General features: G+C 42.9%; 1 protein-coding gene across 1 annotated transcript in view; it reads left to right on the top strand.

The window, feature by feature from the left end:
* The window catches only part of SCFD2 (sec1 family domain containing 2), a 226,944-nt gene that overhangs the window by 22,232 nt on the left and 180,221 nt on the right, over positions 1-24,491 (top strand). The window contains exon 3 of the mRNA XM_061583924.1: positions 21,551-21,678. Coding sequence (XP_061439908.1) covers positions 21,551-21,678 — 128 coding nt within the window. The remainder of the gene's footprint in view (positions 1-21,550; positions 21,679-24,491) is intronic.

Here is a 24,491-nt window from a genome sequence, read left to right as displayed (position 1 = left end):
GTGCCGGGAGGCTCTTGGCTGTGCCGGGAGGCTCTTGGCTGTGCCGGGAGGCTCTTGGCTGTGCCGGGAGGCTCTTGGCTGTGCCGGGAGGCTCTTGGCTGTGCCGGGAGGCTCTTGGCTGTGCCGGGAGGCTCTTGGCTGTGCCGGGAGGCTCTTGGCTGTGCCAGCCTCCAGACCTCTGGGGGTCCACGGTGGATAGCCAGCCCGGGGCAAAAGGCCCGAAAACAGGATGCTCTGGAGGCATGGTGGGGGAGGACTTATGCGAGATCCTTCTCTCGTTCAGACCCCTCCCCCAGGTACCTTTCCCCCTTTGAACTTTTGAAATCCCATTCAGACCTGTGGGGAGCGCTTACTCCCTGGGAGGCCTGTTGGCTGGAGCCAGTGCTTTCCAGCCAGCTCATGCACACAGCTCCTGATGGAGCTGGCATTTAGCCATGCTGGAGGCTCCCAAATGGGAGGAGGATCCCACAGAGTTTTCCACTGGCTCCTCCTCTGCCGCCCCCTCCTCCGGCTGCCCGGCAGTTGGATTGCGCCCTAAGTGGTCTACCAAGACCAAAAGCAATTTTCAAGTAGTCTGGGGAGGGGGGAGTTTGGGAACCACTGGTATAATGTCTTTATGGTTGTGTTTTTTAAATGTGTTGTGATTGCTTGAAGACCTTTTGAGTAACAAGCAGCTAACAAATCTACTAAACAGAAATAATAATAAATAGTGGCCAGGACTGGCCGTATTGTTAGGCAGACTAAGGCAGCAATCCAATACATGTCTACTCAGGAGTAAGCTCCATTGGGTTCAATGGAACTTACTCCCAGGTAAGTGTGTATTGGATTGCACCCTAAAGCAGTTGCCTCAGATGGCAGATGTTGGGGTGGTGGCAGTGGGCCTCACTGTTTGTTCTGAGCCTCCCAGCCCCTTCCCTTGGTTCAAAATCAGCTGTGTCTGCTGCAAAGCTTGTCATGCCCCTTGAAACTAGCCTGCTGCCATCAGGTGCAGTGGGAGATCCTATCCCATTGTTGGTGTTGAAGTGAAGGTAAGCAGTCAGCTTCTGGACTTAGAATGGGGAAGGCACTGTCTTGTCTTTTGCCTGAGAAGGCAAAATGTCTTTTGCTGGCTTAAGTCTTGTAAAGAGGGGAGATAGAAAGAGAAAGTGATGTAGATCTAGAAATTAGTGCAATGTTTCTGGTTTGATGTGTGAGTAAAGATCCTGGGTCTGAAAAAGTAGAAAGCTACAGAGTTAAATATATACTATTATCAGTTATATTTCCTGGATTAGCAAAAATAAAAATTCAGCGATGACCTTATGAAGTTACTGCTGGAATTGTAGGGTGTAATAAACAAAGATGGAATGTTTTTCCTTTGTAAACATTTTATTTTCTGGACAGCTGCATTATGTCTCACACATATAGTGACTAAGTATATCGTTATCACAGACACTGAAGTATGCCTTAAAACTTTATCTGGTGTTCTAAATTCAAAGAACGTTTTGTGATTGTGTGTCTGAACATTTTGTATGTGTGCATGTAATGTTCCTTTCAGATAATAATATTAAATAGATAATACAGAGGATTAGGATGCTTGCCCTCTGCCTCAAGTTTACAAGATGTTGGGATGCAGGAAATGTTTACTACAAGCTTAAGATACGGGTTTACTTTTCTGGGTTTGGCAAGTAAAAATACTGCTTTGAAAAGGAGTTGACCACAGCAGGCAAACCTGTGTGCATTTTATCCAATTAAAAATCGCCAGCTGTATGTTGTATGCCTACTCACTCTTATGAAGTTGCTTGGATATGCAACTCTTGACATGTTTTCATATCTGTTATGTGTAAATATCATAGCCCGTATTTTTATAATTAACTTTTATTTTCCTATCTTCTGGCTCACGATTTGGCCAAAGAATAAGTAGAATACAGAGGAGCCCAGATTTCTGTTCAGTACCTTCACCATGACAAGCATTCCATTTTCTTCTGGTGACTGTAACAAAAGAAACCTAACCTCCCTCTCCATCATCCCTGCAGCTGTGCTGAGCTTTGGGTGCATAGCTCAGCTATAAGGAAGCACTCCAAACCCTTCTCCAGCTCCAAGTTGGAAAGGCTGGGTGTTTGGGCACCCAGGGTGGAGGTGCTTTGGTGACCTGCCTGCTTCGTAACAAAACAACCCTTATTCTCCTCCCCGGAGAGGATGCAAGGATCATTGCTGCAGTTGCGCTGAGCTTCTGAAACTGTGAAGATGCTGCATCTTTGTCAACCTCCAAACTTGGGCCTGGAGAAGGGGATTGTCCATTACCTCACACCAGAGGTGCAGTTCAAAGTCGGGGACAAAGCAGGGGATGGGGTAGGATTCTGGTGACCACAAATTTTGACATGGCTACTGAGACCACTCAAAATGTGTAGACTCTTGAGAATTGCACATAGATGAGTCTAAATTTCACTAGTACTTCTAATGCAGCTGGAAACATAGGAGAAATTGTGTGTACTTTGTAAATGTACAATTGCCTGCTCTGGCATGTGTTTAAAACATGTTTTCCAGGGGAAATGAATCATAGTGCATAGTATCTTTCACACTTTTTTTAGAAGCAGCCTTTTGTTTGGGAGTCTGACTTCTGCCATCAGTTGAATAAAACAATACTCACTCACTCCTCAAACTTGCAAACCATTGTTGCCACTTGGATCTGGAAGAACTCCAGGAATGTTATAGCCTTGGGATATTCCCAGATGTTTTCAATTGAAAACCCACTGTCTCCATATACCATGCCCCTGGAATTGTATGTCTAAACCACTTTATCCATTTGCACCAAAAGAATTGTTCTCTTAAAGAAGTAGAAGCCACTGGTTTTCTGAAGATTAACTGATGTATCCAGTTTCTGTTTCCTGATGATCATCTAGTAACTATTGAAGGCTATGTTAAAACTGTCTATCTAAAATTAATCACCTTATAATTGATCTTGCATATATTGCAAAGAGATTAAAGCATCATGGATTTTTCCCCGGCACGTGCTCTTTTGTAGCTATGAAGAAAGGGAATTACAGCTATTAGTATCTATATTCCCTTCTGAACCATAATTTGCCGTGCTTGTACTAAGAAAAAAAGGAAGGTTACCTTTATCTTTAAGCTCAACTGTCAGAAAACTACTTCCTACATACAAACATTGATTCAAAATGAATTGATCCCTTGTGTAAGGGCCTTTTCTTTAGATCAAGGTAACTTAATCCTATCCCTGATAAGAAATCTTACATTACTTGGTATGTGAAACATGTTAGTTAGGTAATGTACCAGAAATCACATTTTCAAATTTTTCTTGCAGTCCTGACTTTTTAAATTTAAGAGTCAAATTGTTGGCTTTATACAGTGATATTTCTGTCTTTCTTGAAAATCTCTTATTCTGAAAAATTATTTTGGATTGATGGATATGAAAGCCTTACCAAGAAAAATTATGTATAGGCACTATTACCTTGAATAGGTTTATGCCAAAAATTAATTTGGTCCACAGTTAGTTCTCATGATGCCTTCTCCAGAGCTAGAAAGATATTTGGAATTACTAGGAGTTAGGACCAAATACGTCTCTCAGATTAATTAGAGTCAGCATCATCTTTGTAGGTTTTGGACAGCTCCATGTCGGGGACTCTTCTAACCCTGGATATATCTGTATGAATGCAGGAAGTCCTTTTCTCTCTATTCTATTGTGCATATAGTCTGTATTTATTACACATAAATTTAGTTGCAGTGTTAAGTAGCAAAGTAGCTACTTCTGGTCATGCAGTCTTATAAATAGGCCTTCTCCGGGTCAACGGTAAAAAAAGTAAAAATTGCCTTCCAATGATCAGGCAAGGAGCACTGGGTTTTTTTTGTTCATTTCAGCCACTAGAGGTATGTATGTTCTGGTGAAACTTTTGTGAACTTATTTGTAAAGCTGAGGTGAATAACTGCTATGGCACTTTATTTTGAAAAAGCATGAAGTGAATGAAATGAGATTTCTGTTATGTTTATTTCCCACCATTCTTTGGTCATGGTAGTCAAGGCAGCATACATTGGGTTCCCAGCGAGGCACTGACCACATCCAGATCTGTTTACCTTTAGCAAGGGCCCTGTATCATGTACCTTCAAAACAGCCCTGGGATGAATAATTTGAGTAATTCATGTGCAGAAAATGTGTGTTACTTCTAAATGGGGCACTGAATACTCAGAAGTTGTTGGTGATAGCTTTATGCATCAAGTTTTGCCAACAGTGGACTAATTGGAGCACTTAATCTTGATATGACAGTTTCTTTAATAGACACAGAAAGTGGGTGAGGGGAAAAGGACTGACATTATTGCTCTGCTTCTAGTGCTATAGCTGTGTCTTTTGGCATTTAAATGAAATAATAACCTCTAACTGTTGAGTGTGTGCCAAAATACACAGCTAAAGTTGAGTCTAGAGCAGATTATGCCATCAAAGTGGCTTGAAGGATTGGAGAGAAATGGGGAAATAAGCTTAAATTACTCAACAAAATACTTACGTTCTCTAATGCTGGCTGGCTAGCTTTTAAATATGTATTTGCATGTTTTCCTTTGAGAAATTATGGGAATTTTAAATACTGTGAATCCAAACAAGTATAATGCTTTGTGACTATTTATTTATTTATTTGTTCTATGTATTATTTGATATATATCCCGCCCTTCCTCCCAACAAGGGCCAAGGGCGGCAAACAAAAGCATAAAAACACTTGAAATCATCATTTAAAAAAGACTTTAAAATATATTAAAACAAAACATCTTTAAAAACATTTTTATAAGCTTTGAAGACATCTTAAAAAAGAAAAAAAAGATTAAAAACATATTGTTTTTAAAAAAGGTTTAAAAATACATTAAAAAGCAATTGCAACACAGATGGGATAAGGTCTCAACTTAAAAGGCTTATTGAAAGAGGAAGGTCTTCAATAGGCGCCAAAAAGATAACAGAGATGGTGTCTGTCTAATATTTAATGGTAGGGAATTCCACAGGGTAGGTGCCACCACACTAAAGGTCCGTTTCCTAGGTTGTGCAGAATGGACCTCCTGATAAGATGGTATCTGCAAGAGGCCCTCACCTGCAGAGTGCAGTGATCGACTGGGTATGTAAGGCATAACACGGTCATTCAGGTAGCCTGATCCCAAGCTGTATAGAGCTTAATAAACTGGAACCTTGAACTTGGCCTGGTAGCAAATGGGCAGCCAGTGCAATTCTTTCAGCAATGGGGTAACATGTTGGCGATACCCTGCCCCAGTGGCCAGTCTCGCCACTGCATTTTGCACCAGCTGCAGCTTTTGGACCAACCTCAAGGGCAGCCCCACATAGAGTACATTGCAGTAATCCAGCCTGGAGGTTACCAGTGCGTGGACAACACTGGTCAGGCTATCCTGGTCCAGAAACGGCCACAACTGTCTTACCACCTGAACCTGGTAAAAGGCACTCCTAGCCACAGAGGTCACCTGGACCTCTAGCAACAAAGATGAACCCAGGAGCACCCCCAGACTACAGACCTGCTCTTTCAGTGGGAATATGACCCATCCAAAGCAGGCAACTGACCAATTATCTGAACTCGGGTACCACCAACCCACAGCGCCTCCATCTTGCTAGGATTCAGGCTCAGCTTATTGGCCCTCCTCCAGCCCACCACCAAGTCCAGGCAGCAGTCAAGGGCTTGCACGGCCTCTTCCGATTCCGATGTTACAGAGAAATAGAGCTGGGTAGCGTTGGCCTACTGCTGACACCTTGCCCCAAATCTCCTGATGACTGCTCCCAAGGACTTCATATAGATGTTAAACAGCACGGGGGACAAGATGGTACCCTGCGGCACCCCAAAGCACAACTGCTGGGGGCCGAAAGACAATCATCCAATGCTATTCTCTGAAAATGACCTTGGAGATAGGATCAGAACCACTGTAAAACAATGCCTCTGATACTCATCTCACCAAGTTGGCCCAGAAGGATACCATGGTCAATGGTATCAAAAGCCGCTGAGAGATCTAGTAAGAGCAACAGGGTCGCACTCCCCCATCCTTCTCCCGATGAAGGTCAGGGTGACCAAGGCCAATTCAGTCCCATAACCAGGACTGATCCCAGACTGGAACTGGTCAAGATAATCTGTTTAATCCAAGTGTACTTGCAATTGCTGCGCCACATCCCTCTCAATCAACTTCCCTGCAGAGCTTGGAAAAGTTACTTTTTTGAAATACAACTCTCATGAGCCCCAGCCAGCATGGCCACTGGATTGGGCTGATGGGAGTTGTAGTTCAAAAAAGTAACTTTTCCAAGCTCTGAGAAGGGGGTATTTGCGACCAGTCGGTAGTTGTGACAGACCAATGAGTCCAGGATGGGCTTTTTCAGGAGTGGTTGGATCACCGCCTCTTTCAGGCAGCTGGAACCACTCCCTCCTGCAATGATGTGTTGACCACACCCTGGATCCATTCGGTCAATCTCCCTCGGTAAGCTTTAATAAGCCAAGAAGGGCAAGGGTCGAGGGGACATGTTGCTGGCCTCATCATCGCAAGCACCTTGTTTATGTCAGGCTGCATCAACTGAAGCCATTCCCAAGAAGTTGCAGCAGACGTTGCACTGGACACCTCATTGGGGACTACAGCAGATATGGATGGGGCATCAAGACTGCTACAGAGGCGAGCAACTTTACCCTCAAAGTGCCTTGCAAACAATTCAAAGTGGGCCTCCGAAGAGTCTAACGCTCCATTTCCTGGAGTTGATGTCAACAGACCCCTGATGATGTGGAAAAGCTCCACCAGACGGCTACTTGAGGATGTGATAGAGGCAGAGAAGTGGGCCTTCTTTGCCACCCTCACCGCCACTCAGTAGGCACAACTATGATATTTTACTTGTGCCCTATCAGCCTCACAGCACGTCTTTTGCCACTTGTGCTCTAGTTGTTGTCTAGCCTGTTTCATTGCTCTTAGCTCACTGGTGTACCAAGGGGCAAACTGGGCTCCACAGTGCCAGAGATGGAACTCAGGGGCAACTGTGTCGAGAGCCCAACCTGCCTCGCTGTTCCACACCGTGACAAGGGCTTCAACAGGGTCACCTGCTCTATCTACTGGGAACTCCCACAGGGCATTCAGGAATCCTGTGGATTCCATTAGTCTCTGGGGGCAGACCATCTTAATTTGTCCACCACCCTTGCAGGGAAGGATTGGAGCCATAAGTCTAAACTTCACCAGGAAGTGGTGTGACCATGACAGTGGGGCCACATCCACCACACCCTATCTTCAGACCACCGTTCCTCCATCTGGAGCAAAAACTAAGTCGAGGGTGTGCCGTGCCCTATACTTCGGGCCAATGACAACTTGAGACAGCCCCATAGTCACCATGGAGGCCATGAAGTCCCAAGCCGGAACACTAGAGGGAGCCTCAGCATGGACATTGAAATCACCCAGGACTATCATTCTGAGCTCCTCCAATATCACAGCCGAGATGGCCTCTGCTGGGCAGCAGGGTGGACAGTACAGCAGCAGCATCCCTAGTTTCCTGTCTCCTTGGCCTGATACCAGGTACAGGCCCTCACAGCCAGCTCCAAGGCAAAGTGGTTTCCTTTTGACAGATACGGAAGTTCTGTAAACCATAGCAACTCCTCCCCCCCATCTGTCCCTGCAGCTTGTGCTGGCGTTGCACCGAGTATCCAGGTGGGCAAAGCTGGGTCAGATCACCTCCTCCCAGCTCACCCAACCAAGTCTCAGTAATGCACACCAAATTGGCACCTTCATCCACAATCAAATCATGGATGAGTGTGGCCTTATTGTGTGCTGATCTGGTGTTAAACAACACACGCAGGCCAATGGGCACAGCATCTGAGTAGCAAGGAACCCATCCATGAGAGGAGTAAGAGGGAGGACCTCGTCTTCTATGGTAATTCATCCCCCCTATGGCTGTACTTCCCTCTACCCGTGATCACTGAAATTGGGGTGGCATTACCCATGCTCCTCCTTACTAAGACTCCTCTTAAACACCTGATATGGACCCAGCAAGTGCTCACCAAAATAACCTACCTGAGCCAATTATCCCAGTAGGCCTCTGCAAGAATTGGGAACAGTCAGACCCACTCAATATTTTTCACACAGGGTACATCTACTCCCCGTCTGTCTCACACTCATGGAGGCCAGCCTTCTGCCAGTTATGGATACTCACTCTGAAGGCATCTGGTGACTTTCTCCTATCAGTCAGTTCACTGCACAGGCTATCACCCTGCACAGAAACTGCACATGAGCCATACGCCCTCCCCACTACCAATCTCCTCCAGATTGGTTAGGAAAACAAAGAAAGAAAAAGAAAGAAAGGAATAGAAGAGAGTGGCGCCCTAGTCCTTGGGACTCCCCAAGGGCTCCCCAAGGGGTGATTTCCCATTGATGTCGCCCCTTCGCTGGCAACCCTGCTGGTGGCAGTCCCGCTGCCCAAGGGCAGCCAGGCTTTTATGCCTCCTGACCCAGCCAGGAGCTGATACAAGAGGCTGCAAGATTAACTGTAGCCTCTCTCTGGAGCAAGGGTCAGGCAGGGGGTCCCAGTCCTTGCAGCACTTAACAGAGACTTCAGCTGTCTCAAAAGACAGCAACCCATAGAAGCAAGCAGCAAGCACCCAGATGCTCAGATACACATTCTCAGGGCAGATCTTCTTCAGTCCCCCCAGTGCTGCAGCTGTTCCCTTAGGAAGCCAGTAATTGTTTGTTGTATCAGATTGCATTTATTAGCCTGAGTGGAAATAGTATTATTTCTTGATCTGTTCTTTGTGAAGGAATTGTTTTCCATGGGAGAATTTTCTACATGGATATTCTTGTCAAATAGGAAACCAGGACGGTCCATAGCCTTGAAACTCTGTAAAAGTGACTAGAAAATGCCACCAGACTGTTTCCCACATATATGTGGCATATCAAGAAGCTGAAAAGGAAGATCAGTCAAGGTTTACTTGTCCCACCTTTATATTATTGACTTCAGTATCCCTGCCACATGCACAGGTGCATTAAGGCATTTCCTTCAATGCACATACTATGTATCTGTGTGTGTGTAAGCCCACATGCTCAATCCCCAACTTTCCCCTTGTTAAATATAGAAGGTCTGCAGGGGCTTCTGCTTGCATTCACTTGAATGTCATAGAACCATCTATGCAGTTACCACCCCTGATAAAGCAGGGTCTCCAATCACTTGAGCAAATATGAGTAGAAGCCTCTGCAGACCAACCTCATTCAACACTGGAAAGTTCAGGGATTGAGGGGAGGCATGATGTGTGTGAGGACGGTGAAGTCCTTCCCCAGCACCACCTGTGAAGCTCTCACTTGTGGCTACCAGCAGACAGGAACGTCAAGTTTTCTTCTTACCCTTTACAGCTCTAGCACAGATTTCAACAAATCCCACTGCTAGGCAGCACCACCAGTCACTTTCTGTAACCAAAACTCCCAGAGACTTTGCCTAAGTTTCTCTATAGCTTGTTACTTTGTTACTGTGTGCCTATGCTGTTCCCAACCCCCTTGTATCTTTATATTTAAAGCATACAACTCTGGGTTGCTCTGGATACTTGACTTGTTACAATATCTCCCTTCACCGCTGCCACCATTAGATACAGATTCTGTTCAGCCTTGGTAATTACCTTGACCTCCCTTCTAGTCTGTATATTCCCCCAGCCAAGGATCAGGCCTTTGGTAAACCAAATAAGTATTTATTTAATATTAGAAATAACAAGATTACTTAAGGAATGTTTCACAAGCGTATGGTTTCATCTATATTCTGTTAGGTACTTGACTTCTTACTAATTGCCTCAGAACTCCGACTCACTCTCAACAACACCACTTCCAAACACCACCTCAACCTCTCTCTCCACCCCTCAATTCACCACCTCCCAGATTCAACTGTCATTCTTCCATTTATACTCCCAGACATTCAAACACTCAGCCAGTCATCCAGCATTCTACTGCTCATGTACTCCCCCCTCCTCTTTCACTCCACTTACCATATGTCTTCTATATAAACTGCACTTACCATATTTACAATATAAGCAGGAACATCAAATTCCCCCCCTTAAAATAACAGCAAAGTATTATTCCTACTCTAGGATTCATACGACGCATTAATAATAAAAAACAAGTCTCTAGGGGAAAATGTCTTTTTGCACCCACGTCTGGGTCACGTCACTGCAGTCCCAGCCATCTGTCTTGAAAGCCCATCGGCTAATACATTGTCCTTGCCTTTTATGAAATTAAAGTCCACCTGGTATTCTTGTAAAGCCCAGGACCACCTCTGCAGCATGGTGTTATTATTTCTCATGGTTTCTAACCATAGCAATGCTCGATGATCCGTTGTCACTGTAAATCTTCGTCCCCACACGTATGGGCGCAACTTGCTCAGTCCCCACATGACCGCTAGGCACTCCTTTTGGACCGACGAATAATTCTATATAAACTGCACTTACCATATTTACAATATAAGCAGGAACATCACAAGGACGTTAAGCTTATGTGTGTGCCCCCACTCCCCATTTTGAGTGTTTGCTTGTTCAGGTGAATGCCCAGGCACAGCTGAAAAATACCTGCTATTGCTATCCCTTTTGTCTTCCTGCTGCCATCACTGAGTTGCAAACAAATAGACTTATTCATCTATTGTCACATAAGTAGCTGGGTATAGCCATGGGGCAAACAGACCAGGAGACTAAGCTTTCAAAGTTAAAGAAATATATAATCATTTATTAACACTTATTATAATATAAAATAATACATTTATCTTCAGGTTGGCTATAAAACAAGACTTTGTTTCATTAAAGCTTCCGTAATGGGTTGTATCCAACACTGCTGTTCCACTTCTGCGGCAGATTTCTGCTTGTGCGACGGAACTCTCCTCTCCTCTCCCTTGCAACAGCTTCCCCCACACACACACTCAAAATCTGCTCCAGAAGGTTGGAAGACCCTTCAGAACAGATCTTGAGGGCACGCAAGGAGAGGAATGGGAAGTCCCTTTGTGCAAGTCCATCTCTGTGCGCACAAAGCGTTGGATACAACCCAATCTTTAGAAAAGTTACATTTACTATTGATTTAAAGGGTGTTACATTAATGATGATAACCATTGCCTTAAAGAGGTGCCTATAGACTGGTTCTATTTTATACCCTTATACCCCCCATTGGCGATCACTCGTGGCGGAGTAAGATTGTCTTCCAAGATAAGGTGTTTAACAGTGGGTTCGTAAGTGACTGTGTAGGCCAATTCTGGATCCACACAGCCTCCCATAGTGAGGACATAGGTTTCCAGATGGAAGATGGTCGCGATGAGGATTTGTTTGATGTGCCTTCCGCTTGGCTCATTTATCCCGTTCGCCCTGTATTTGTGCTTCTTTGAAGTCCACAGCACCTTTGATAATAGCCAATCTCCATTTGGGACATTCATGGGCCAAGACTTCCCAGTTCTCTATGTTCATGTTACATTTTTTAGATTCGCTTTAAGAACATCTTTAAACCTCTTTTGCTGTCCACCGTTATTCAATTTTCCATCCTTAAGTTGGGAGTAAAGTAACTGCTTTGGAAGACGATGATTAGGCATTCGAACAACATGGCCAGTCCAGCGAAGTTGATGTTGAAGGATCATTGCCCTTATACTAAGCTATTAGCCAGTTACCTTTTTTTAGCTCCACCCAGTTCAGTTTGAGGCTGTTCGCAGGACTTCACCTGATGTCTTCCTCTTGCCCACAATTATCTTACAGGCTTTACTTGTCTTTATCAGAAGTCCCCTCTAGACTTCTCACTGTTTCTTGAGATCAACTGCTAACTCCTGACATGCTGCCTTCAGCTCTTCTAAAGGACCACTGCTGAAGGCTTCCTCCCCCTTTGCATATCTTCTTAGCTTCTGCCTTCAGTGATCTCAGCTTTGAGGTATTGGCTCCCCTGGCTGCTACTGCTCTCCACCGAGATTTTCTGTCTTGCCTCATAAGAGTCTCTTCTTTAGTCTCACCAATTCTCTTCTCAGGATCCCAAAGACTGCCCAACTGTCTCTTAAACAGTACTGAGCCTGCCCTTTTGTTGTCTCCAGTTGGAACCCTGCAACCAGTCACTGAAATGCCAAAACTTCATTGGCCTATAATTATGGACTACCAAAGGATTATCCTTTGGGATAATGCTAAAGGGTATATAAGCTGTGTTCTCCAGTCAACTATCGTAACTGAAACCTGATAAATTAGGTAGTCATCTCTTCAGCAACACTGTGAGTTTAAGTGCTTCATGAGAGTATGAACTGAACTCTAATACAATGTATCTCTCTGGCTTTGGCTATGCGCTCTGTGTGGGGCTGCCCTTGAAGACTATTCAGAAACTTTAGCTGGTCCAAAATGCAATGGCCAGGTTACTGGCTGCGGTTCTGTTTAGAACTCTTATGACCCCTGTTTTAAAGCAGTTGCATTGGCTGCCAGTTCATTTCCAGGCCCTATTGGCAATACTGCTCACATTGGCATTTACTATTTTATTTATTTAAAGCCCTAAATTACTTAGGCCCCTAATATCTGAAAAAAGGCCTCCTTCCCTACCGCCTCTTTGGGGTGTTAAGATCATCAGAGTGTTGACCATTGAACGGTACTGTCACTGAGTCAGTTTTCCATCAAGTCTGCAAAACTGTAACTAGGGGGAGTTATGTCTTAGCCCAGTCTGGGAACGGACTGCCAAGGCCGTTGCTATGGTAACCATCTGATAGACTGGGAAAGTTCTAACAGTCTGTAAGTTGTGTCTTCTGAATTATGCCTCTGAACTGAGAGGTTGTCTTCTGTGTTTACCCCCAGAGGGGGGGGGATGACTGAAGAAACTCTACATGTATTTACTCTTAAGCCTTAAGCCATAATGTCTTAATAAAAGACTCTTAACATGCTCTAATGTTCTGAAGAAGTTTCTTGCTCAACTTAACTCCAACGTAATGTATGCTGTTTCACGCAACAACGCACACACCTCCTCTCTCAAAAGTTCAGGGGATGATGGGCAGGGAGAGGACATTATCTGTGGCAGCCCCTTAATTGTGGAATTTCCTCCCCAAAGAGATATGTCAGGCCCCTTCACCACAGGTACATTACAGTTTTTGTTGTGTGCACCTCTTAACTCAGGCCTTTGACACTTGAGGTGCATATTTTTCAGGCCCACCCTATTCTTGTAATTATAATTTGTTTTAAATCATTTTAATGTTGTGTTTTAAATTGTTGTGACACACCATGGGATCTTAGGATGGAGGGCAGGTAACAAATCAAATTATAATAATAGACTTGTTTTGTCCCTTCACACAGTTAACTATTAATAATCTAAATAGTATTTAAAGGACAACATTGATGCAGTTTAACCTCTCTTTCTCCAGAACTACTGACTACTTTACATTTCATTGAGTCATTACCACAGTTTGGTACTTAGCCTTCTACATTGAAACAGAGCTGCAGTTTATCTTAAGAGTAGCATTTCCTGTTAGATTCCAGCGAACTCCAATTGACATTTATTGCAAATCAGGATATATGCATTTTTAATATTTTATTTGAGACAAAAGTCATGTTGGCAATGGATATGATTTCAACCTAAAGCCAAGTTGTAAACTGATATTGCACCTCTTAATCTTCATAAAACATCCTTAAAATGTTGATGAACTATTCAGTACTGTTTACTAAAAATGTGACTGTAGGTGGAATGCCTTTCCCAGAAGAAGCTTGCCTGGGACCTTATGGTTTGGAGAGCACTCTGAAACATGGGGTGGTATTCAGTTGTTAGTCCTACTCAGAGCAGACTCATTGAGATTACCAATTTAGGTTCATTAATTTCAGTGGGCCTACTTTGAATAGGATTTAGTTGAATACAACCCATTATCTTTGAATGCTTTTTGAGCTGTACTATCATATTTCCTTGCAACCAAAGAGATAGAGGAAGGCCTTTTAGTAAACAAAGTTTTCTCAAGTTTCAGAAATTACATCCAACCTGATCCAGCAAAGTGGGCTAACGTCCTAATGTTTGCAAACATGCTTTCTTACCAAATTTTCACTACGGGCATCTCTGATAGTACCAGTAACCTTTTTCAGGGCTTCAGAAGCTGAATCCATGTGACAGGTTTTGGCAAAGTTACCTATGCTGTCCATCTGTTCTGGTGAATCTGTACATGCAGTGCACGCCTAGCTGTGTCTCGGGACCAATCCCTTTTGGTTGAAACAATACATCTCTTGACGTTTTTCAGAACTTTATAGTGATTACCACAATCACAACTGGGTTCAAGATCTCTTCATTTGTAAATCTACATTCATGTTAAATGTTTATTTTTTATTTATTTATTAAACTTGTATACCGCCCCATAGCCGAAGCTCTCTGGGTGGTTTACAATAACTAAAAACAAATACAATTTAAAATACATCTTTTAAAAACAATTTAAAACACCATTTAAAAATTTAAAACAATATAGAACACATGCTAAAATGCCTGAGAGAAGAGGAAAGTCGTCCTCAGTCAAGTTTTCTGGTATATAAATTAGACATCTTTCCCCCTATTCAACTTAAACCTATCTGCTTTACAATTAATACTGTTGTTTCCCTGTTCATTTCCTATCATGTTGAAGTTCATTGTGCATGCAGGTTGCCCAATAAAGCCTTTTATTTTAGTAAGTAACTAATGCTCTTTTTCCCCTAAAGGGAGCTAAATCCACAACTGTAAACAAGTAAAATGAGCTATCTGAATTAAAAATATGCTAGTATTTGACACAGATCCTGGGAAAACACACAATAACAAAAAACAATTGCAGTAAATCAGATGCTTTAAGCATTCTATCTGGAGCTGATAGAAATGTATGAATTACTTAGTCTTAATGACTACTGCAAACTGTTGAACTTACTGTTGTCTGCATAGTCAAAGTAATTGAGGAAATTATTCCTTGCTTACGTTACTTTTAATCTAGGGCATTGTTTGGAACTAAGATGTTGCTGTGTACTTTACTTGGTATCATGCATATCAAAATATTTTGGAAATTTAGGTACTGCATATGTTTTTCCGTCTATTCAATTGTCTGATATCAAAAACTTGCTGCTGCAGCTCTTCTCTAAAAAGTGAGGGAGGATTCAAACAATCAGGTTTATTTTTCCATATGAGGGCTGACATTTGCTGTTGACTTGGAGAATTAAATGTGAACTAAGCTGCTTGAATGTAATAGATTTTTTTGGTGGCTTCTCCAATGCATATCAGTTGCCTTAGATCCCTTCAGAAATTCATTTTCACTGGATTGCTGTCTCTTTGAATAATGAGGAGTTGTGAGCAGGGGAATTGGTTTTCTGAATCCTTATATTGGGGGACCAAATATTTCAGAAAACAGTACCGTATAAGGTTATCTATGCTTGCCTTTTGTAGCCTTTCCCAAACTCATAAAATCCCTGGTCCATTCATGTGAATGCTCTTGCTCAGGGTATCACATATGTACTTTGAATAATCTTAGGCACATCTTTATTCTTTCACATTTTCCATGTCTGAGCCAGGGTCTTCAAAAGAGATCCTAGAGCTGAGCCTTGAAGAACACTGGGAAGCAAGTAGTGTTTATGCAGAGCCTCGGCCTATCATCACTTTGATCATGTTGAGAAAGCTAATGAACATGTGGGCTCTAGTTCAGTTGTCTTAGGAAGCAAGCAACTGTTCTTGGAATATGCAGCTGGTGTTGGCTTCAGAGATTGTCCACCACACAGTGCATTGTAGTCGTCAACCCTTAAGGTATGAAGAGCTGAGTTACAATTGCCAGGTCCAAATATGAATGTTAAATCTATCACCATATATCATTGGGAGGGGGGGACTCTGAATTAACTACTCTTCTTGGGTACTAATTTTATTTTTGACTAAAGGCATCCTGTTCCTTGGTTAGGCAGCTGATTCTGTGTGTAGAAATAAATTTAACTAGGGTCTCTGCTGTTCCCATCTTTGAACTTTTGTAAACAGTAATATGTTTACAAAGCATCATTTTTGATATTGCAAGTCCTCAAATATGCCAGTTTGCCATGTTCTGTATTTGTTTTTTGAGAATACTATTCTCTGCATATTTCTAAACAATTCCCAGTAGTTTTGCAAAGCAAACTTAGCAATAAGTCTTTGCTTTTGCTAAAGACATTCTTGTAGGTATTGATTTTTCTTTTCTTTTAAACATGTAGATCCATGTGATCACAATTAAGATGGACATATTTGAGGCAGAAGATTCATCCTGCACAAAGTAATAATAAATAATATAATAATTTAATTTCTGTGTCGCCTGTCTGGCCAATGGCCACTCTAGGCGACATACATCTTTGTTTCAATAAAATGCATCATAATAAAACAATACAACGATAAAACGATAAAACTATAAACAATGACAGTTCAGAGTACTAGGCAATTTATCATAGTGATTAACTCTCCCCGGAAGTCCCAAAGGCCTGTCTGAAAAGCCAGGTCTTCAAGGCCTGGCGGAATACATTCAGGGAAGGGGCATGCCGAAGATCATACGGGAGGGAGTTCCAGAGAGTGGGGGCCGCCACTGAGAATGCCCTCTCTCTCGTCCCCACCAACCTAGCTGTTTTAGTTGGCGGGACTGAGAGAAGGCCTTGTGTGGCTGATCTTGTGGGGCGGCATAATTGGTGGCGTTGGAGGCGCTCCATCAGATAAACTGGGCCGAGACCGTATAGGGATTTAAAGGTTAATACCAACACCTTGAATTGGGCCCGGAAAACAACTGGGAGTCAGGTAGATCAGGTATTACCAGTAGAAGGCTGATATTTTAGCATGATTCATATAATAGCTCAGGGACTGAAACACATGCAGTATATTCTAGGTCCAATCCCTGGCATCTCTAGTTAAAAGGGCTTTATGTAGCAGGAAACAGTTTATTGGAGCCCTTGAATAGCCGATACTGGATGAAACTGATTTAGTAGAAGGCAGTTTCATATATTTGTATGGTTACATCAGTTAATATGTAGGCACTAGCGTAGTAGTTAGAGTGTTGGACTATGACCTGGGAAACCAGGGTTCAAATCCCCACACAGCCATGAAGCTCACTGGGTGACCTTGGGCCAGTCACTGGCTCTCAGCCTCAGAGGAAGGCAATGGTAAAACCACCTCTGAATACCGCTTACCATGAAAACCCTATTCATAGAGTCGCCATAAATCAGGATCGATTTGAAGGCAGCCATTTTATATAATGAAAGTTGAGGGGGAGTGGGGAGGAAATCTTAACATGTTAATCCTCTCTTGTTTATCTCCCAGTAAAAAAACCCAAAACATAAACACATGGCTTGAAGTTTGGCCGGAGAAAAATCCAAGGGGAAGAACCTCTAATTCTATGGCATAATCTATTCCAGATTTTGTGGGTTAATCTCATGACAGGGTGTTAATCTATAGAGAAACATTCCGAGACATGGGACTTTGATGGGACTCTCTAGTCCGAGAAGTCCAGATTTACCCACACTTGGATCTTATTTCTGTTCCATTACAAGAAAAAAAATCTTTTGCTGGTCATCATTTCCTACCACTCTAAACTGAAAAGTATAATCTTGAAGATGGAAAAGTATACTTCACAGACTAATATCTTTTAAACATTTCTCTAGTTTTAGAAGAGTGGGGTGAAAGGAAGAGGGTAAGACTGAACCGAATTCCAGATACTCAGCCTAAAGTAGTGGTCAAGAGCTAGTGAGAACCTCAGCTGGGCTCCTTGTAGACAACAATCCTGATTTACCTGAAAAGTTGGTTACCTCCTAAGAACATAAGAACATAAGAAGAGCCTGCTGGATCAGGCCAGTGGCCCATCTAGTCCAGCATCCTGTTCTCACAGTGGCCAACCAGGTGTCTGGGGGAAGCCCGCAAGCAGGACCCGAGTGCAAGAACACTCTCCCCTCCTGAGGCTTCCGGCTACTGGTTTTCAGAAGCATGCTGCCTCTGACTAGGCTGGCAGAGCACAGCCATCACGGCTAGTAGCCATTGATAGCCCTGTCCTCCATGAATTTGTCTAATCTTCTTTTAAAGCCGTCCAAGCTGGTGGCCATTACTGCATCTTGTGGGAGCAAATTCCATAGTTTAACTATGCACTGAGTAAAGAAGTACTTCCTTTTGTCTGTCCTGAATCTTCCAACATTCAGCTTCTTTGAATGTCCACGAGTTCTAGTATTATGAGAGAGGGAGAAGAACTTTTCTCTATCCACTTTCTCAATGCCATGCATAATTTTATACACTTCTATCATGTCTCCTCTGACCCGCCTTTTCTCTAAACTAAAAAGCCCCAAATGCTGCAACCTTTCCTCGTAAGGGAGTTGCTCCATTGCACCTGCTAGGCTCAGTGGAGGGTCACAAAAAAGAAGAGAAGCTCTTGCTGGGGCTTGGCCCTTTCAGGATTCACACTCTTTAGGTGGGCAGTTGAGTTTAGGACAGGTAAATTTGACAGAAAGATTCATAAGGCCTCAGTCCAGCTCCAGTCTTTATTGGAGTAAGATGCTCACTTGAAGCTTTCCATGGTGCTATCTTGCTATGGATGGAGCAGAATGCATAACTAACTGCAAACCTAGGATGGCTGTGTTATCATTAAGTACTGGTGTTGTGAATTATCTTTCTGCTTTATCTTAAGTAATGCAGTAGCAAATCCAGAAGTACAGATTCACTTCATGATAGTCATGCCACACCCTTCACAGCTCCCCTCACTCGCTGGCTCTCCATTGTTATCTCCACACTCCTCAGTCCTGCGAGCACCTTCTCCCATGACAATAGATGTCTCTAGGAGCCAATTAGCATGAAAGGGGAGTGTGTTAGCTGCTGAGAAGAGTCTTCTCAGTTGCTGCTGACTCACCTCCTTTCATTATGATTGGCTTCAATCAGCAAGAAAGAACAAGGAAGCATGTTAGCCACTGAGAAGAATCTTCTGACATACTCCCCTATCATGCTGATTGGCTCGTAGGATGCTAGAGACATAGGGACCTGGCTGGGACCCGGCTCCCAAGAAAGCAAAGAGTCTAAGATCCTCTGAGACCCGGGATGACTACAACCCTGTTTATTTTTGTGCATTTCATCTAGAGATGAGGAATCTGTGACACTCTAGATTTGTTGGACTACAGCTCCTATCATCCCTGAGCATTGGCCGATGCTGGCTGGGGCAGATGGGAATTGAAGTCCAACAACAGGCTCTCTGTTCCTCTAAGCTTTACAAAGAGTTGTCAAAGGCTTATCTTCTGCATTTCATAGCCATTTGGCCCCATTGTTTTACATATTTCTACTGTACCTATGTGTGTATATATTTGCCAACTTGAAGATAACATTTCATGGATTTGATGAAATGGGCTCTAGTCTATGTAAGTTTATGCCACAAAGACTAAATCTGTTAGCCGTTAAGGTGCTGAAAGGCTCATTATTTGCTGCAACAGACTAGGACAGCTCCCCTCTGGAAGTTGTTGCTGGGTTCTTTTTGCATCACATCTTCCCTGCATTTCTCCTTCAGCATTAAGTGCCCAAAGAGGAGCCTAAGATGTGCCGTTGTGCACCTTCCTGTAATACTAAAGTGTTGGGGCACAACCAGCTGGGAAGTTCTGCACAATATTATATGTAAAATAAATTGAAGGCTTCCCTGTGAGTTGTGTTTATATTCTTCAAACGATTATCATTGCAGATGAGGGCACCCCAAAGGAACTCGAAACAATTTTTGTACCAAACTGCACTAAGTTCATTGGAGTATAGCTTCCAGAGAACAGTGAGGGTGAGCTACCTAAATAAGATGTGCACAACTTGTGGTTCTCTAAGCTAAATACAGCTCACTAACTATATACAGTGTTCTATTGGAGTGACATTTGTTTTTCCTGCCAGCCTTGGATTGCAAAAGCACAGAGATTGTCAAGTACATGATGGGAGGGGAGAAAGAAAGGTGTCTTTTGCAAGCAAAGGCAGTGGGTGGGATTTCTCCTGCACTCCACCAATGCTCAAAAAGGCACCTTTCTTTCTGCTTGCCTTGGCTGTGCATGCCTGTTCCCAGAAAGAAACACATACACAGCCAAACTGAGCAGAATTTAGCCTCAGCTCCTTAGCTGACAAGTGGGGGCTAAATCCTGTTTTGGCTGCAAGTGGCTGTTTGCACAGCCAAGGCAGAATTGGACCCTGTCCTCCTGCCCATCAGCTGTCATGAATGATGTCAACTGATGGACAGGTGGGCATGGATAGTGGAAAATGGCCTTGTGGACCAATATTGCCCTGGGGGTTGAAGGTTCCTCATGTTGCAGAGTAGCAAAATTAGGTATTTGAGCATCTGAGTGAGCTTTGTATATTTGAATCTTTGCTAAAGATTACACCTTCCCTGGAATTAGTCAGAGAGAGACTTTAAGCTTTAAAATAAGAAATAACTACTTTATTCTGGAAGTATATACTTGATAGGGAAGAGTTCTACATTTAGCTAACTAGCTAAGTTGGAGATACAAACACTAAGCCTAGTGTTTGCCCTCATGCTTGGAGGAGAGGGAGAGACAAAGAGAAGATGTCTGCTCTCCCTCTCAAGAGAAAGGAGAAGGAAGGAGACTGGAAGATGTGGTCAACATCCTAAGCATATCAGTCTAGCAGGAAGGGAGAGTCAGCAGGAGATCAAAGGATAGGTATTAGCCTAGCAATCAAGAGGTCTCCTCTCTAGCTACCATTTTTTAACCCCATGCAGCCTCAAACCACGAGGTCGAGTTGAACCACATATTCCAACACCTCACCCCTGTGGTAGGGCATAATACCTGGCTGTTGGCTTATGTTAGCTTATGTTTTTGCCTCATGTTGTGCAGGCCCCACCTAGACCTTGCTACTCTATATTTTGTATTCTGCAGGTCAGCTTCATTATACATGTTGTTCTATTATCAAGACGGTTACTATTGCTTAGGTGCTTCTGGTTTGGGGTATTAAAGAAATGTCCTTTCAAGTCTTTTTTAGGGTTGTACATTGAATAAATGTGTGTTATATAAGCATAGTGATTAAATTGTGTTAAAATGCATCATTAACACTATTAAAGAATGTCTCAGAGCATTATAAATGCCTGTTGGAGCTGATACTAAAGTTTATAGCTAGCCATGCTGTTTGAACAAGTATATACTCTGGTGGAGTAACTGGGAATTTAAAAAGAACCATTTATTTATCTTACTTGTGTTCTGTCCTTCCTCCAAAGAACTCAGGACTTCCCAACAGTTTTTAGTTTTAGAAAGTGCAGTCATGAAAGTGCAATTAAGAATGCCTAAACTTAATCTAGTTTGGTGTTGCAGTTATTACTCTGAAGGGTTCCAGAGTATTTAAAAGTAAATCTGTAGTGTTGATCATTGTTGACATTCTGAGTAATTTAAACCATCATTTTAACTGTTTTCATCATAATTTTTTGTTCACAAAGTCAACTAAATGAATGCATCGTTATTAAAGTAAGCTACCACATCAACTCCTAGAAATGTAACGATTGAAGATGGAATGACTTTTTTTTAAAAAAAAAGTTGAGCTTTTTCTCTGTACTTGGAAGTAAATGGCCTGTCCACATTACAGAAGTCACTAAGTTCCAGTCAGCTTGCTTGATTTTTAACAGATGTTTGGTGTAAACCTGGGTACTTTTCTTTTTTATACATAGCGATCCAGCTGCAAAAGCTCTGTGGGAGTCATTAATGAATCTCAAACAGAAAGAAGCTGTGATGGAAGTTAGGAGACACCTAGTGGAAGCTGCAAGCAGAGAAAATTTGCCAATCAAGATGAGTATGGGTAAGTCTTGGAGAGTGCCTGTGTGCACGCATGAACAACCAGGTAGTTATGACGTGGAATGTGTTGGCAGTAACCATTCTTCATCTGTGTTGAACCATTTAACAAGTTTAGATATTTCTTAAACTCTAATGTTTCTGAAATTGTTTGGCTTTTAATGAATCCAAGGTTGTTAACATTTGGTGACGGGCCATGTGGTTTCACAATCAATGTTTTCAAGCTTGGTGGTTTATCACTTAGTGTTTTGAAATCAATTTAAAAAGTTAACAGGTGTAGTCTGATTTGCAGGTTGATAATACACTCGTATAAATGTATAATGCCACCTCTTGTCTTTGGCACTTTGAAGTATGAGTCTGGAGAGGGAACAGATTGTTCAGCATCATGTTCCTGTGCCCAAGCATTGAATCTTTTCAAACTCCATTTATGAATGCAGCACAGTTATCAATGTATTCTGTATTCCATGTCTTTGCCTCCAGCCTCCAATATCATAGCTGTCTGCATAGACCAAGGCATAGGTGTATGAGGCATAGGTGACCAGGAATTCCCTGCAGGCAAGTGAACAGGTGACAGAGGAGGGATTGTTCCAAGATAGAAGGCTTCTTTTTTTCTTTCCTAGCCTACTAAGAGGCTAAAGGATTACTTCCCCTCCTCCACAGCCAGCATGGAAACACAAGCTACTAATCTCTTAGCAGGCTATTAGTTTGTTGTTGTTATTCTTGGAGGGGGGGAAGGCTAATTACTTTTGTAAGTTTATTTACAAGGCTGAAATAGGTACTTGGACATCATCTTGCTGGGGTAGCAACTGGATACCCAAGCACCCTGTGCTTCCCATTCTCTTATAATGATGTTGTGTTTTATATATGGCCTTTGCGCCTCCTCTTCTTGAGAGATAATAAACTCTCAGTGGAGGTGGGAGAAATGCAAAGGTTCAGTTTCAAGTGCAATGCTGTGGAAGAACAGGAAGCAAAACATCTATGCATCCTGTTCCTGCAGCCTATGTAAGAACACCTCTGCCTTCATGATGCAGAAGACCAGCATGAGAATATTTCCTGACAAGTTAAAAACAAACAGTTAAGAGGGCTATAAGTACTCTGTGTTGATGACTATTGATTGTTTTAAAACTGAAGATTTTTGTGTAATTGCCATTGAATAGGAAAGCTGAATAATTGAAACACTGATATTTCATTTTCTGAGTGCCTGTTACCTATTTTCTGAATCATCAACTCACCTGGAATTAAAATTTTCATAATCATAAGTTTATATATAAATATGAGTCCAGTTTTTTTTAAATGTCATTGTTCTGTGAGGAGATACTAAGCGATTGTTTAATCATTATTCTGGGTACACTGCAGAATAGGAGACCCAGGCAGATGGAAGCTTACATGATGATATCATCCTCATCCTCATTTGTTTATACATATCCCGCCTTTCAGCCAAAGGCCCTCGAGACGACTTGCAAAAAACACAAATATAAAAATACAATATAAAATACGGCAAAGGCAGCTAGTCGCTCAGCAAAGGCGATGAAACAGCTCACGGATGGATCGGCTTTGGCATGGAAACAAAACACATCTTTGCTGCTGAAGCCACGAGGTATCCTGGCGAGCACATTGTGCGGCACCCTCCTCCCCCGTGCTCTGCCCTTCTCGTTCGCCTCTCGATCGGGTTCCTTAGCCGCCATGAGGTTACTGAGACGCTGGACATGCTCAGGGTCAGTGGGGGGCGGCCGGCTCAACTCCTGGTACATGTCCCAGCAGAGGGGCTGCTGCGCCCAGGGGTCCCACACTGATAGCCTGAAGCACGGCGCAGGAAACTCTTGTACTCGGCCAGGTTTTTGAAGCAGGGCACAGCCCGGTAAGGTGTGTGGGTAAGGCGTGTGCTCTGAGTACAGTGCCAGCAGGGGGATCAAAGTGCGAGGAACTCACGTCCAAATACAAAGTGGGAGATTAGCAAGAAGGTGACTCTTTGGCATGCTCCTGAGAAATCATGCTCCTTTTTCCCCCTGTTGGTGCCCCCCCGTCCTTGCAAGCAGAGGCTCCCGTTTTGCGCGTGCCTCCTCCCCTTCACAAACTGCACTTCCCAGGATTCATTGAAATAAATGTAATAATTTCACACTGCAATTTAGGCATAGGTACAGCTGCTTAGAAATAAATTTGATCTTTCCCCTTGCTCTAGCAATACTCAAAAATCACTTTGTTAGTTAGATAGGTTTTACAGAGCCAGTCTATCATGTCTGAGGTTGCACAACAGTGACCCAAGATATATAGACCCAGATGTAATTGTGAGCAGTACTGAGTTAATTTTGTTATCTGAAAGCATTTGTCCCTTAAGCCATTCAGTAATTCCTTAGCTGTTCCTGAGAAGAATGGAAAAATGTGGAGTAACTAAAGAGTTGATGTTGCCAAAGGCAAGAACATGTAAGTCACCCATATTAGCTCAGTATTGCTTGGAAATAGCTAATGCTGGCCCATTTTGTACAATCTGAAAGTGCCCTTTAACTTTTCCCCCTTCAGCTATTATTATTTACTGAATTTATTAGTCGCCCATCTGGCTGGCTGTGCAGCCACTCTGGGCGACGTACAACATAGGCATACAATACGTAGGCATTAAAAATCTAAAAACAATGAAGATAAAATCTAACCCACCCCAAAAGCCTGCCTGCAGAGCCAGGTCTTCAAGGCCCGGTGGAAGCTCATCATAGAAGGTGCATGGCAGAGATCATTTGGGAGGGAGTTCCACAGGGTGGGGGCCACAATTGAAAAAGCCCTCTCTCTAGTTCTCACCAGTTTGGCTGTTTTGACTGATGGGATAGAGAG

The sequence above is a fragment of the Rhineura floridana genome, chromosome 9 (assembly GCF_030035675.1).
Source record: "Rhineura floridana isolate rRhiFlo1 chromosome 9, rRhiFlo1.hap2, whole genome shotgun sequence".
NCBI lineage: Eukaryota > Metazoa > Chordata > Lepidosauria > Squamata > Rhineuridae > Rhineura > Rhineura floridana.
Note: the sequence above shows the minus strand (reverse complement) of the source record. Positions and strands in the feature narration are given on the sequence as shown.